At 49.3% G+C, this 15,445-nt stretch overlaps 1 protein-coding gene across 4 annotated transcripts in view; it reads left to right on the top strand.

Annotated features, from left to right (window-relative positions):
- Nucleotides 1-1,826, top strand: part of PBX3 (PBX homeobox 3) — a 98,049-nt gene extending 96,223 nt beyond the window's left edge. For all 4 annotated transcript variants that reach the window (XM_085076657.1, XM_085076659.1, XM_085076658.1 and 1 more), the window contains one exon: nucleotides 268-1,826. In XM_085076657.1, coding sequence (XP_084932783.1) covers nucleotides 268-360 — 93 coding nt within the window. In that variant the 3' untranslated portion in view covers nucleotides 361-1,826. The remainder of the gene's footprint in view (nucleotides 1-267) is intronic.
- Nucleotides 1,827-15,445: the final 13,619 nt, after the last annotated feature.

The raw sequence follows: 15,445 nt of genomic DNA, 5'->3' as shown, positions 1-15,445 counted from the left end.
AAGCTGAAGTGCCGGTGAAAGGATGTTCCTCATTAGAGCAGGGATGGTCTCTGCAGAAATTCCACAGTCCTGATTGCAGCCAACATCTGGCTGAAGGGCTCCTGCTTTCCCTGCCATCACACATCCCGCACCTCACTCTGCACAGCCCTGCAGCCAGAGCAGTGCGGGAAAATCCCCCTGGCAGAGCATCTCCCCTCAGCCCCACACTACACCTATGTGTAATTAATATGCGCAATGGTATCAATTGACTTGTTTTTGCCTTTGCAGGCTAATGGAGGCTGGCAGGACGCAACCACTCCATCTTCTGTGACTTCCCCTACAGAAGGGCCGGGAAGTGTGCACTCGGATACCTCTAACTAATCTCCTAGCAACACTTTTTCCCTGAGCTGAGATGCCTTGATTAGTGCATTCAGAGTTGCAGGAGAAAAAGGAAAGAGTTTTTTGTAGCCAACCACCTACAGCTTTACTGTAAAACCTTGTCTTATTAGAAAACTTGGTAAATCTGTTTTTTAAAGGTATCATAATCATTTGTATTTATACTTAAAACACACAATGTTAAAAAGCACTTTATCCAATTAGGCCAAGATTTAGCATTGTTTATAGCCCTGTAACTATTTTATCATAATTTATTATCAGCAGTTTTAACGATGTTGGTCTAACAGTTGCCAATTACTTGGCCTTAAGGGTAAAAGTACAGGACAAGCTTAACCTCAGTAGCAAGAGCAGACACAAAGAACCGCCTCACCCAAATTTAATTGTGTGCATATTTCCATGGAAAGTCAACAGGAATCACAGACTTTGATTGTGTTTCATCTTTTCATATCTCTCACAGAGCTGGAATAAAAAGAGCTGTTCGGTTATTTCGGTTAACAATGGTCGTGTTTAAGAATCCTTATTCGTCACATTTTTGTTGAGATCTATTGTCTTACAAATTAGATTGGAAACCAGGAGCATCTTTTCTTGCTAAAGCCCCCCGGACCCCGAGTCTCCTCTCCGTATCCCGACACGGACACAGGTTGTTCTTGGGAGATGACGACTCTTGCTGCTGGTCTCTGTGCTCGCCACGACCTGGGGTTTTACAGTACGAGCTGGGTGCTACCCACGCCTGCCAAGGGCTGGTGCCTCTGCTTGGCAGCAAACCACAAACAAAGGAAAAGGAAAGGAAAAAGCACCGTGATATGGAGTGTTGTACATAGTGTAGCAAAAGAGTATTTATACATCTCACCAATCAAACACAGCTTTATTACCTCATGCGAACTCATACAAACCAATAGACTTTCAACATGTTCTGTAGCTTAGAGTGCTCACTTACTACCTCTGAACGATACTCACGCTGTAGTTTGTCTTTCTTATCTTTTTGCATCTTGTAATTAACTCTTTGTTTCCCCACAAAATGTAATGTACATTGTAATCTCCTACAAATCAGGGTTGCCTTGGCAACTGCTAAAGAAGCGGAAGTGGAAACATGGGGTCTTAGGTTGGACACAAAACAGTGCAACTGTTGTAAATACTGAGAAGCATTTTGAATGTTCTTCATCTTGTTACTAATACACGCAAAAACCAACAACTAATTGTAATGCATACAGACTTCAGTATTCAGTACTGTACATCCCCCTGGATTGCAGGGGCCCTTTCTCTCTCTCTTTTGTATTGTATGCGATTCTGAAACTGATTGAGTCATGAAAATAATTTGTGGCAGTGATTCTAATGTATTAAACCGTTTCGTGTTACTTTCTAACTGGATTACACCCTGGATTGAAAAGTCTTCCTCGTGGTAGTTATATGTAGTTTCAAACATGAATAAACTTTTTGCTTTCATGATCAAACGTTGATGTAATTTCTTCCTGCTCAGTTCAAGTCAGCCCGAGGAGATGCGTTGGTCTCCAGAAGAGAGAGCTGGCATGGAGCAGGAGCTGAGCATCTCTTTGAACACCAGCAGGTCCTTGTGCCCTCTTGCCAGGAGAGGATTGGAAATCCTGGGAGAGGCACGTCCTGGGCAGAGGCTTCCACCTGCCAGCTCCTGCCTCCGCTGCCACCCTGCTCTGCTTGGAAGCCACAAATCAAGTGGAGGTAAAGGAAGGGGTCAGGCCTTTAGATGAGTTTAAAAACCATCATCATATTCACTCTTAATTACCATTTTTATTTAACATTAACTTTGGAGCTATAGCCTCAGCTAGCAAGTCTAATGCGATTATAAAAATATTTTTCTTTATTAAAAAAACTTTTTTGGAAGGACGTATATATATAAATGCTAATTTTAAGTCTTTTTAATAAAGTAAAGGTCAATAACAGGTAATAGCCTATTTACCATATCTCAAGGAAATTGACTCACAGGAAATCAAATTAACGTTAATCACTTGCAGCAAATAGTCTTTGATAAATATAACTACTTGCTACTTGGGTTAGTGCAGCTAGGCAGGAGGAGGTCGAGCACTCACCACCAGCAGCCCCTGCCAGGCTCAGTTGGCTCTGAGGAGCTGCTGGTCCATCACCTTCCCTTCCCTTTGGCTGTTCAAGCCTTCGGGTGTTGTTTTGGTGGCTGAACAATTATTTGCATGATTTAATGACCTTGTGGTTCAGCTTTTCTTAACAATTCTTCTGTCAGGTTATTTTGTAAAATACCTTTGTTCTCCCACTCTCCCCCTGGGCCGTGGTGACACTGCACCCCACGCTCTCCTGCACCAGTGACTGCTGCTGCTCTCATTCATGGAGCAGACTCGCCTCGATCAGGTTTGGAATTGAACGGTGCTTCTTCTTTTACAGGTGGTGCATTTAAATAAACAAGTAAATAACTAGACGTGCATTGCAAAGCCTCTGTTAATCAGTTAACGAGAGCTAGAGCAGGTGGGGACTGTGCACTGCCGAAGACTTCTGCATGCTGAGGACGAAGCACCCAGCAATTTGCATTTGCTAATGGAGCTCCCCAAGTCCACACGCTCAGTGTTTGTGCTCCAGCTCAGTGGAAACAGTGTTTTATATATTAAATGTAAAGTGTGTCAGCGGAGGCGTAGTAGGCAGCGTAATGAACACTCAGACGTCCCTCATCTTGATCACATCTCTGCTGGCCACAGGCAAGGACCTGTCATACTCTGAGGAGGTTCATAGGAAGGCCATCAACAACCTTTGGGCCGCCCTTGCATGCCCTGCGCCCGCTGGGCATCATTAGCTGCTGCTTTACAGCATTAAGGCTTTGGGTCCCTTTGAATTACAAGTGCAATTTGGCCTTTCCTTACGTTGGAGAACAGCCACGTGGTTCCACGGCAAATAATAAACATCTTATCCTTGAGGCCTGATCACGCATCAGGGAGGTTTACTGCCAGCACCAGTACTGGGATCAAGCTGCTGATGGTATATCGTGTTTCACCCAGCAGCTACACCCTCAAGGCTCGTCGGAGCAGCGGCTCAGCCCTCCCACCCTGTGAGTTCAGTGGCACCATCCTCATTCCCTGCGCCCAAGTTTGAGCTTTTGGCACGTGTGAACCCTGCAATCAGAGCCCACCAGCCACGGGAGGTGCCGGCCTGAGACCCTGTGAGGAGCACAGCAGCACCAAAGGGAGGATTTGCAGCAGGTCCCAGGAGTCGCCATCTCCTGTGCCCGACAGTGACCCGACTGAGGCACCCGGCGCTGGGACAGGCATGAGGGTGTCTGGAGGAGAGATGCACAGAGATGCACCCGACCGGCCGCTTCTGGGAACAGCCCAGCTCCGTGTGCCCTGCTGTGCTGGGGGAGTCGAGGAGCCGTGAGAAGCCGTGCAGCCAGGGAGACACAACGCCTGGCAGCGGCAGCCTGGCAAATGCACCAGGTTTGTGACTCGGAGCCGTGGGAGCAGCACCACAGCCTCACAGACCCCAGAGAACAGCAAACTTCCATCTGCCGGCAGTGGAGCAGGTGAAAAAGTCCCCCTGCGCCCGAATCCCTGTGTATCCAGCAATGAGGGATCCTCAGCCTAGGAAGGGAGGAGGTGGGCAGAGTGTCACCCTGGGGCACGGCAGGATCTGTGTGCCTCAGGACTGGGGCAGTGGGGGAGCTCTGCTGATTTGGCAGCATGTGTGTGAGGCTGAGCGGTGCTGGGTGATCTCTCTGCGATGCTGTGACCACACGGGAGCTGATGTGCCATGCCAGTGCCAATATCTGTGCCATGTATTTCCAATATGATAAAAGTAACTGTGAGTAACTGAAGATGTTTCCAGTTTGTGTTAATAAAATACATCTTTTTAAGGAATGGAATTCTTCAAAGATTGGCAAATTTTATTTTATTTCATTAGCTTTAATGTCACTGCCATATGGACTGTGAAGAAAAGTGAACCATTAGATCAGAGGGACTGAGTTATCAGCGTGACACAGAAAGCTCTGATACAATTGTTAAGGATAAGCCCTGGAGTGATTTATTGCCTGCATTGTATTAGCCACAGAGGAGTTATGATATGCTCCCCATTCCTGTATCATATTAGGATTTTATTAGTCTAATATGACATGGTAATATAATATATGATTACAATTCCCATCCAGTGATCCTTTCCTTGGTTGCGGGGGCCAGAGAAGGTTTTGTGTGCAGTTCCTGGGCCATCATGCCCAGGGGGATGGGGAATACCTGGGAATGCACAGGAGCTGAAGCAGTCTCCTGGCCTTCCCAGGTGGGACACAGGAGCTCTCACCTCCTGCAGGCACCCGGGCTGCCCGTCTGCCACCAAATTCATTTCCCCTGAATGACAAAGCCGCTGGCTCCTTCCCGCAGCTGGGACAGTGCAAGGATGGAGCTGGCATTGTGATCCTTGCTGGCAGCTGAGCCATGGGTCTGGGCTGTGTCCCAGCAGTACCTGGGAAATCATCCCTGACATGCGAGAGCAGAGGCACCAGCTGTGCCAGCAGAGCCCGTGTCCCCTGGGCTCAGCACGCCGGGAGGAACGATTTGCACAGGGGTTTGGGCAAAGGCTCCATGTGCCCCAGCATGGAGGGGGGCCAGGCTGAGCTCCCAGTTCAGCTCAGCCTCCAGCGGTGGATGTGCTGACACCACGCGCTAATTGCTGTGCCTCATCACTGTGCCCCCTAACTCCCACACCTCTCCTCACGTGAGCCTACCCTCTGGAAACTCAACTTACCCAACAAATCCTGAAGACAAACTTTTCTTCAAAGTTTCCCTGGCGTCCCCATCCGTGTGTCTCCAAGCCCCCCGTTCCGCCTGGGAACAGCTCGGAAGCAGACGCTGTTTGTAGCCTCATTCTTGCCTCCAGCAGCAGCAGCAGGAGGAAGAAGTTCAAGCATGTCAGAGCGCTACTAGGTGCTAAATCCCAAAATCTATATCAAAGCCTATTTGATCATCTTCCTGTCATTGATATAATAAAAAGGATTAATTTATTGGAGACTGCCAAAACCCTCATGTGGCAACAAATTTAAGGATCGTGTTTACACAGGCTAATTAAACCCAATTACTTTCATTCCTCTCTGCGGTGCTAAGGTGGATGCTGACGTGTGTGCTGGAGTCTCTATGTGAGCCCCTGTTCCTGGGGTGGGTGGGGACACAGAGGTGTCCCCAGGGAGCACATCTCTGGGCAAGTGACCCTGCAGGGCAAGGAGCCACTCATCCCACTGCCCTGACACACTCAGCTCTCTGGGAATGGCACCTCGAGAAGGGCATGTGAAACGTGGCCACCCCAGGCTGCAGGGGAGCGCAGCTGAGGCTTCGGGAGAGCAGACAGAGCCACTGCCCATGGTGGGACATCACCTATTAACGCCTGCTATTTGTGTAATAAAAGGTTGCATTTTTTGTGGTAAAATTCAGCATAAAGAGCACGCGTCATTAAGTATGGAAATCCAGAATTTTATTAGCAATCTGCTAGATCTGAACTGACGCCAATTAAACAAAAAAGATATCATTTATAAAAAGGCAGAGTTCAAGTTGTATTAAATATGAAATGCAATTTTCTGCTGGTTGTGATTTATTACCATTGGTACATTGTTCAAAGAAGCATGTTATATTTCAATAGAGAAATATTGTTTATTCATTAATATTTTAAAACTTGCTTATTGCTGTGTATGACTCTCCTGCAGAATGAAACTTATGATTTAAAACATGAATTAATAAACACATTTGAAAGTGTTAGACAATATCATAACCGCTCATTTTTCATTTTACTGAGAGCATATTAAAATTTTATAATTCTGTGTGTACTATTATTTTCCAAATAAAGGTATGGGCTCTAAATTGCTAATTTCAGGTACAGATGAGAGAATGCAATAACAGATGTTGGGAATCAGTCAGTATGTTCTGCTAATATGGGCTCAATACTTTTGTTCTTGCATTATTCACAAATCTCCTGTTTAGTGCCACAGCCCTCTAAGAGAGTCCGGGGTGTCCTGAGTGCCTCTCCTGGTGGGACAGGAGGGTTCCAGGTAACCAGCCTGGCAGAGGACAGTGAAGGTTCCAGGTGTGCTGGGCCAGGAGAGGACCTTGAGGTTCCAGGTACGCTGATGCCGCAGGGCTGCATCACACTCTCAACGCCAGGAAATGTTTGATAGAGGCTGACATCCTAAATGAGGCCGAAAATATTTTATACAAAATGTGATAAAGCAGTAATGATCCCAGAGGCCTCGGGTTATCTTGGTGATTACCTGCACCCAGCACTTGAATCAGCAGCGTTAAGGGGTCTGGACCTGATACGTGGATCCCTCGGAACTCATTAGTCCTGAGTACTTCATATAGACTCACCTCTCAGCTGCTTGATTCAAACTAACCTTTTTTGTATCTTAAAATCTCTGCTGCCACAGCCTTGCTGTATTACCATAACAATAACTAGTATTTCAATTTTAAGAACTCATTTTTCCTCAAATAGAAAGTGCCAATCAATTTAAGGAGCAGGAGAGGCACGCTGGAGCACAGGCAGGGCACGTGTGCTGGGACCTCGCCTTCCTGCTCCAGCCCATCCTGGGAAGCATTTTCCTGCACTGCACTCTTCCCCCTCGCTGGCCACTGCTCCTGGCTCTGCAGCCTGTGCTGGGCTGAGGGGATTCACCTCAGAACCTTTCAGCTTTGGGGGAGAGTAATGGAATGGGATGCAGAGCTAACATTCCAAATGTTTCTCCAGTTGCTGCAGGGAAAGGCCAGGAATGGGGTGTCACACGTGGCTGGCAGGAAAACCCCTGCCCTGTCACTCTGCCCACAGCTGGACACTGGCTGCAGGGGCACGGGGAGTCCCCAGGGTCCCCAGCACCTGGGGGGACAGAGGCTTCAGGTGGCTGAGCATTCCAGCTTCACTGCTTCCAGTGGCTCCATTCAAGGGTCCAGGGTTATGGGGCGAGGTCCAGGACACATCAGATCATGGGGGTTGGCAACGGGTGCAGGCAGCTCTGGTGTCTGTGCCTTGTCTGATCCATGGTGGGATTTGTGTGACAGTGGCCCTCACACCTGACAGTTAATGTGAATTAACTATTCACCTCTTCATTGGGCAAAGCAAATCGGCAGAGCTTATTACTCCAAGCCAGTCAATTAATTAAAGTTCAGTGCTTAATCAAGTTCCAGTGGTCATAAATGGGGCACAGGGATTTTTCACTCCTGGGCACCATGCTCAGAGGTTAAATGAAGCAGTGTGCAGTGCCCAGTGCTCCCTGTGACATTCCTCCTCAAATTAGCCCCCACTTTGTTCCTGCTGGCCCAGGGTAGCATGCTGGGACTTGGTTCCTCTTGGTGGGCTCTGTGGTGCTCCAGACTGGGGGCTCTGTCCTGCCTAGCCTGGGTTGGGAGAGGTGAGAGGTGCTATGGGGCACTGTGGGGTGCAGGGGGCTGGGAAATGTCCTTGTCACCCCTGAAAGCCCCCAGCAACCCCAGCTCCTCCCTGTATGGGGCACACAAGAGGCTTGTTTGGAAACCCATAGTCCCACACCCTGGCTGGACAAAGAGCCACAACCTAACCTGCTCTGGGTGCAGAGGGAATGTCTGTGGGACAGGAAGGCTGAGTGCCACAGGCACTGAGCACCAGGAGAGCAGGGACAGGAAGGGACACAGCATGGAACTGCAGCACCCAGCAGAAAAATGCCTTTCCAACAGGCCTGCCCATGTGTTTCAGAGACTCTCCAGCCCATCCATAACTGGGAAGGAGATGCTGTCCAGCCACATGGGCAGCAGATTCAATTAGGTTTCTCTCTCCCAGAACGTGGCATGAGAAGCAATCTCTCTTTTCTGAAGAATGTAATAACAGAGTGCAATGGCAAAGCGTCGAAGAGACTCCAAGAACAGGATCCCTGCCTTAAATCTTGAAAGCAGTCAAGAAAAATATGTTGTTTACCTGAATTTGTTTTTCATAAGGTCTCCCAGAGGATTAATAAACTAACCTTTCGTCTGTGAACACCTGGTCCTACACACCATCAATAACCAGCTGCACCCACGGCGTCAATGTGCCCTCGGTGGGAGAGGCAGCTGGCAGGAGCCTCAACAAGAGTCACCAAAACGCCTGTGACAGAGAGGACATCCAGGACTCTGCCCATCCCCAGGGCCCTCTGGCTCCACAAACATGGAGCTGCATAGGGCCCATGTCCCATATGTGCCCCGAATGTAAGGCTGGGGCTCCCTGGCTGGAGCAGGGCTCTCCCGTGGGATCACCCTGGTACAGCCCTGCCCCTGGGGGGGTCTGCAGGGTGCAAAACTAGGCAGGTGCCCTGCCAGCAGCACCCTCCCACCGAGCAGGTCTGCGGGCTCCAGCCTGGCATCCCTTAATTGATTGATTGGCTCGGACTGTCAGCGCTTACAGAGATAATTCAATTTATAAAATCCTATTAAGTAGTGAAAGATTTTTTGATTGTTGAATTGTTTCCTATGTTATGCAAGTCATTTTGGTTCCTCTCACTTGGAAATCCGCTTCCCATTTGCGAGAGCTGGTGAGGGAGCCGTTCCCCTGCATGGCTGAGGCTCAGATGCTCCGAGGGTGGGCGAGTGCAGGACAGAGGCAGCTGGGGCAAAGGAGATGCCCAGTGGCCTCCTAGCGTCCCATGGCATCCCAGTGTCCCTTGGTGTCCCAGTGTCCTGTGGCATATCAGAGTCCCACGGTGCCCTGGTTTGTGGCACCATCCCTGCAACTTCCCTGCAACTCTCATTGTGGGCTCAGGCAGGAGTTTGGCAGCAGCTTCCCCCTGGCACCGTGTTCCTGTGTCAGAGCAGTGCCAGGACCAGTGTGGCTGCCTTAGGGTGTCCCCAGAGCCGGGGTAGCTGTGTGCCCCCCTGGGTGACCCCAGACAAGGAGCCAAGCGCAGGCAGGAGGACCTGGGGCTGCCATGTGGCAGCTGAACTTTGGTTCCCATTTTCAGTTCTTTGTTTCCATCCCCCACCCCCATCCTGATGCAAACTCCCCTCTCTGGTTTGTTTCCATAGAAATCCTCAGCTGTAAATCCTTAAGTAACTTTTTTTTTATTTATAGTGTGCTATTAATGTCCTTTCAAGCCGAGGACTCCAGGAAATGAAATAATAGAAAAGGCACCACTTTGAAATGCATCCAGGCATTTATTGTTAGTAAGTGAAAAAGTAACATGAGCATTTAAAGAAAATATTGGCAGATAAATTGGGTTTTAAAGAAAATATAATTGGATATAATTTCTGCTTCATTCAGTTAAATATTTATTGTTTTATTGACTTATTTTCTTTTATTTATAATAAGAACCTTAAGCTGAAATTTAATTTTCTTGATATAAATATACGTTTTCATAGAAAATTTGGCATTTAAAAATGTTATCTCCGACATTAATGGCTTTGATAAAAGCACACGGCTTGTGCAAGGGTTTGGTTTAGATATTTCCAACCTCAGTAAATATGAAGAAATCTCTATAATCATCATTATCATAACAATTACTATTATTCTAATTAATGGGTAAGGCTAATGGCAATGCATCCACATGGAAAATCAGTGCTTGCTGCATATTTGAGTTCTTCCCACAGTTTTTGCTGATATCTGCAGAATTTGAGCTCCTCAGAGGAGCCTTGCCCTGGGCAGGGGCAGCTGAGTTCCCACGTTGGGTTGAGGATGGAGCCTTCTCCCTGCCTGGGCTGGGAACAGAGAGCTGTTTGAACAGGAACATGAATGCCCACCGGAGCTGCATCCCTGCCACTGCCATTGCCTGCTGCCAGGATGGCCACTCCAGTGTCAGGAGCACTTGCTGGTTCTCAGGGTGTTGTGAACCCTCCTGTCCCTGCGGGACACAGCAGCCTGGGCTCCCAAAAGTGGAGGGGAGAGCTCGAGCCCCTTCCCCTGCCCTCCTGACCCCTCTGATGGGACAACCAGGCACTGTTTCCCCACGAGAGCACTTGGTCATGAGGACAAAGAGCAGCCCAGCTCATAACAGGGATGCAGCTAAACCACCTGCAGATGGAAATGGTGTTTGGATTCAAACAGGCGCTCCAGAGGTGAAAGGCTCTGGGCTTCATTACCAGCCCCTGGAGTCCCTGAAACCTGCCCTGTCCCCCTGAAATATGTCATGTACACTTCAAACCTTTCCATTTTTATGGGCAGGTTTAACTGCGGCACAGAGCAGCTTATATCAACAACAGTGAAAAAATGTCCGGCAAGAAAAGGCCTGAAATGGTAAATATTTAACAGGTCCTTTCTGTCCTCTCCTTCTATGTATTATAATAATTAGTTTAACAAAGAGGACTCTGTTCCCCTGTGTCTGAGCACGACGTGTCTGGTGCAACAGCGCAGCTGTAATTCAGTCTCGGGCTCTGCTGGCATTTACACTCACTGCTCCACGCCGCTCTCCCGGTTTATAGTGTCAGCAGAACATCTTGATTGAATTACAGCTCTGGATTCGGTTAGGAGCCAGGGATTATTCCAGATGTAGTTGAGTTGTAGGTGTCTGTCTGTGCTGATTTGGGGAGATAGACCATCAGGAAAATCGGGAGACCAGATGTGGGATGGCGCTCCCAGCCCCAGTGCCAATGGCACGGAGCCCTGTCACGCCTTCCTTGCCTGCAGCAGCTCTGGGCTCCTGTCTGCTACCCTCACGGTGCCCAGCGCTCACAGCTTGGGGCGCAGGGCACCCTCTGCTCCTTCTCCTTCTGAGAAGCGAGAGGAAATCCCGCCCAGCAGGACCATTGGCACATGGTGCCAGACACGGACACTGAGAGAGCCACACATCACTCCAGCTCATCCCTGAATTCCATTAAAACTCCATCCAGACTGGAAAACAGGATGGGAGGGATGAGGCGCCGGGAGCGGTCCGGGTGTGCCGGCGGGAGGGAAGGCAGCCCTGGTCCCTGGGGACAGCTGTGACCGCGCCGTGCCATGAGTGCCAGGGGACAGACAGGGCTCTGCTGGGGTGTCCGAGGGGACAGACAGGGCTCTGCTGGGGTGTCCGAGGGGACAGACAGGGCTCCTCCCGGCTGCAGGGGCTCTCGGTGCTCACAGCTGAAGGGCGATGCTTTCCTTCTTGTCTGGCATTTCCCGCTGGCCGCTCCGAGCCGGGGCTGTCCTGGGCACAGGCTGTCGGACCGTCCTGCCTTCGGGCCCCTGGACACGGCAGTTTTTGGCAGTGGTGACGCCTGGCAGGAGGGAGGAGCAGGTGCGGCAGCAGCGCAGCTCCCATGCGGGATGTCCTGCCTTTGTCCGCACCCCGCACAGCCCCTCGGGCCGCGGCCAGCCAGCGCCTTCCCCTAATTTGTCTTGTTAATCAGAGACAGCACATTGATCAGTCATGGTGAGAGCTGGAATAATTGCAGACTCAAAATAGCAGCGATTTAAATCTTTCAGATGATAATCTCTCGCCACGGAAAAGCTTGTGCTGGCAGAGCAGCAGGACAGGGTTCCTGGCGGACTGCTCCCTGGGAATGCCATGCAGGAAGAGAGGGCAGTGGAGTGAGGCAATTCCCAGCCAGGGTGGGATTCCAAAGCCCCAGGCTCCACAGAGACCCTGTTGGGATACCCAGCCCTGAGCTGCCCACGGTGCTTGAGCAGATGCCCAAATGCTTGGGCTCCATTTGTCCCCAGCTGTGCCAGCAGCAGCCATGGGCACTGCTGCCTCCATCGTGGGCTTCCTCTCCCATCTGCAGTACCAACATTTCCAGCAGGATCTATATCTTTCCATAGGCAGTTTGTTTCATCACAGTAACATAATAATGTGCTGAGAAGAGCTCATAGTTGTGAATTAATGTTTAAAAGCTCTCACTTTTGGGTTGTTGAAATGAATGTTAATTTGACAAATGGCAGCCATTGGGATCGAGGCAGCATTAACATGGAAATCAGAGTTAACCTCCAGCGGGGCAGGCGCAAGGTGAGAGGAGCAGCCGCCGCAGCCGCTGTAGTTTTTCACCTGATGCTCACACTGTAAATACTGCCAGTGCCCGATCTATTTATAGAACTGTAATTTAAAGGCTAGTTCAGGGAAATCTGAATGACATATCCTTAAGAGAGGCAATCGTGGGGTATCTTGGAATATGTCAGGCAGCTCTCTTGCTTGCTCTCTCAAAAATACTCATATGTCCACTAAATCAATTTGCTTTTCTCTTGTAACTGCATTTGCAGGGCCATTCTTTTCCATTTTCTGTCACTGTCACACGCTAATTCATGTCACTCTGCGGCACAGGAGGGCCACTGGCTGCCCCTCTGCACGGCACCAGCTCGCCTGTCCCCCTGCATCTGCACCCAGCAGCCAGGATGGAGGGGTCCAGGGGGCTCAGGCTCCTCACAGGGCTGAGGGTCACACCCAGGGTGCTGCTCTGCTCTTCTGGGTCTGGGAATGAACCTTTGCACAAGCTGACTCCATGTGCTAGTGCACCTCTAGGTTATCTTCTGTGGGGAGGGAGAATCCTAAGGACTTGAACAATTTTTTTATTTATTTATTTTTTAATTTACCTTGTTTTCTGTCAGTTTTCACTTAGGAGAAAGGATGAGAATTTTCAAAGGGACCAAAAAATGCAATGCCAAAGCCATATGTCCTGGGAATAATTAGAGCAGAAAATCCAAGGGAAAAGAATTCTGAGCTTAGGGCAATGGCTGTTGAGTGAAGAGAGATCTCCTAACATGACCCACACCTGAGTCACCCCTGTGCAGGTGCATTTAGCTTGCTGGGTATCTGACCATGGAATCAGGGCTCCAGCAGTTCCTGACACACTGACCTCTGCCAGGAGAGAATGTTTACTGGGGCTCTGACCGAACATGGGGAGCAGTTCCCCTTAGTCCTCTCCACCTCTGGATTCTTCAGCTGGTATTTTTAAAAGCAAGGTGGAGAGAAGGCTGCAGACCAAAGGATTGCAACCCAAACCCAGCAGCTTTGGTTTTGAAAATTATTTAATATTTTGAAATGTTCCTTACATCTCCAGACATAAATATTCAGACTTGCAGCTGGGAAACTTCTTTCAAAGTTGTTTTGTTTGTCAGGTTCAAGTACAAATTTTCAGTTAAAAACCTTCTTTCCTTGACTCTTAATCGTTCCTGGCCAACAAATGGAAAAGAGGAAAAGGGAGTGAATTACATGACCTGTCTCTTTTTGTTTATTAAGAACTTCTTTCCAGTGTCTGATTCTTACGGAAATATGGTTTCAATTTTCTCTTTGAATTGTGGATCAAGAAATGTTGCCAATACATATTTTTCTCTGTCAAAATTTCATTTAATCTGGGGTCTGTAGATGTCTTGAGAGCCATGTCTCCTCACTGGGTTATTACTGTGTGCCTCTTGTCATGTTAGTTTTCCATCGGAATCATGTTTGCTCTGGAAAGGCAGCAGTGCCTGCTTGTTAGCAGGGCTGCTGAGGGCAGGATGTCCCACGCCGTGTCCCCAGCAGTACCTCACCCCTGCTCTGGGCTCTGGGGCTCAGGGCTGTAGCTGCTGTGGCTTTCTGTGAGTCCTTCCTCCATGGGGACTTGGCTTCCTGGCTCCACTGGAGGACCATGGGCACCAGAGGTCAAGGAACCACCACAGCCTGGGAATGTGGATGAGCCCAGCTGGGAGGGCATTGCTGCTGGGCAAGTGCCAGCCATGCTGCAGAGGATCTGAAATCGATCCTGGATGCACCCTTGGTTGCAGGACCCACACTCACCTCTGCTAGGCAGCTGTTGGGATGGAGTCCCTGCACACCTCTGGATTCAGCTCTGTGCTGTGGCTGGATGTGGTTCCCTCTGTTAGCAGGGCTCTCCTGCAGGGCTGCAGGTTCTCAGGATGTTGCTCTGTCCCAGCACTTCTCTTGCACTCTGAAATGATGCACTTCATTGCAGTTAGCCATGGTTGTTTCAGACTTTCAAAAGATTAACTTTCACCATCTAAATGAGAAGAAAAAGGAAGAAATGCCTCACAGCCTCTCCCCATCCCCTGAAAAGAGCTTTTTCTGATGGAACTGGAATGCTGGAAATAATCCAGAGGAATTCAGAAAATGAACCTGTCAGAAGAATATTTTAATAAACCCCCTTTTTCAACCGCAGTATCAGCCCTCCTCTGCCAGCTGCAGACAGCCCAGGCAGTCAGGGAGCAGAGCTGCTGGAGCTGCTGGAGCTGCTGGAGCTGCAGAGCTGCCAGGGGTCCCAGGGGAGCTTCTGTCGCTGTCCCTTGAGGCCTGCAGGGTCCAGCACAGGATGTTGGCTGCTGGACTCACCTGGGCTGTGCCTGCAGACCTCAGGGCTCCTTGCAGACACTTCCCCAGGTGCATCCTCCCCTTGCCTGCAACTACCACTCTCTACAGCTACCTGACAGAAGGCTGTAGCAAGGTGAGTGATTGGGCAAAGGTTGGACTCGGTGATCTTTCCCAATCTTTATGATTTTGTGATTCTGTGTGGAAGGTGAGGGGAGTTCCCCTGGAACAACTTCACAGAGGTGAGCTGTTCTGGGTGGGTGCAAGAACAGCCACAATGCTGCTCCCTCCCAATATTTCCTCACCTGTGCCATAAATTAAAGGGGAGAAGAAGGCTTTAATCAAAAGTTAGAAGTTGCAGGCAGCATGTCACAGATCCTCATCAGGTTGCCATTATAATGCTCTGTAATTGGAAAGACGTTAATATTGACAGTGTTGTGAAGAATGTCCTGCTTCTCCCTGCATGCGTGGATTTGATAGAGTTGAATAATGGAGCAGATATGATGGATTAGAAAAATTTCCCAGCTAAGATCCCTAATTATAGAGTTTTACCTGCCCAATTAAGGTGGAGTACTTGAGAGAAAACTAGACACCAACTCTCTCCAGGCACCTGAATTCTTTGGGAAGTGTGAGCAGCTATGACAGTGCTGGACTAGAGAATTATTGAAATTTTATCCTTCTTGAAATGCTGCCTTCCTGATGCCCATGCAGTATGGAGCTAAAATCCATTCAGAGGCTGAGCAGCACCTGTAAATCCTGCTGACCCACAGGCTCTGAGCTGCATGGCTGCTCTGCCCTGCCTGGATGTGGATTCCAGAGCAGGAGTCAGCCCAGTCCCCACCATGCCCACAGTCCAGTGCCCTTTGCCTGTATTTAAGAAACCCAAATCCCCTTGGCCACGTGGCTGCT

The sequence above is a fragment of the Lichenostomus cassidix genome, chromosome 17, assembly GCF_008360975.1.
Source record: "Lichenostomus cassidix isolate B80296 chromosome 17, HeHo_3.0, whole genome shotgun sequence".
Taxonomy (NCBI): Eukaryota; Metazoa; Chordata; class Aves; order Passeriformes; family Meliphagidae; genus Lichenostomus; species Lichenostomus cassidix.
Note: the sequence above shows the minus strand (reverse complement) of the source record. Positions and strands in the feature narration are given on the sequence as shown.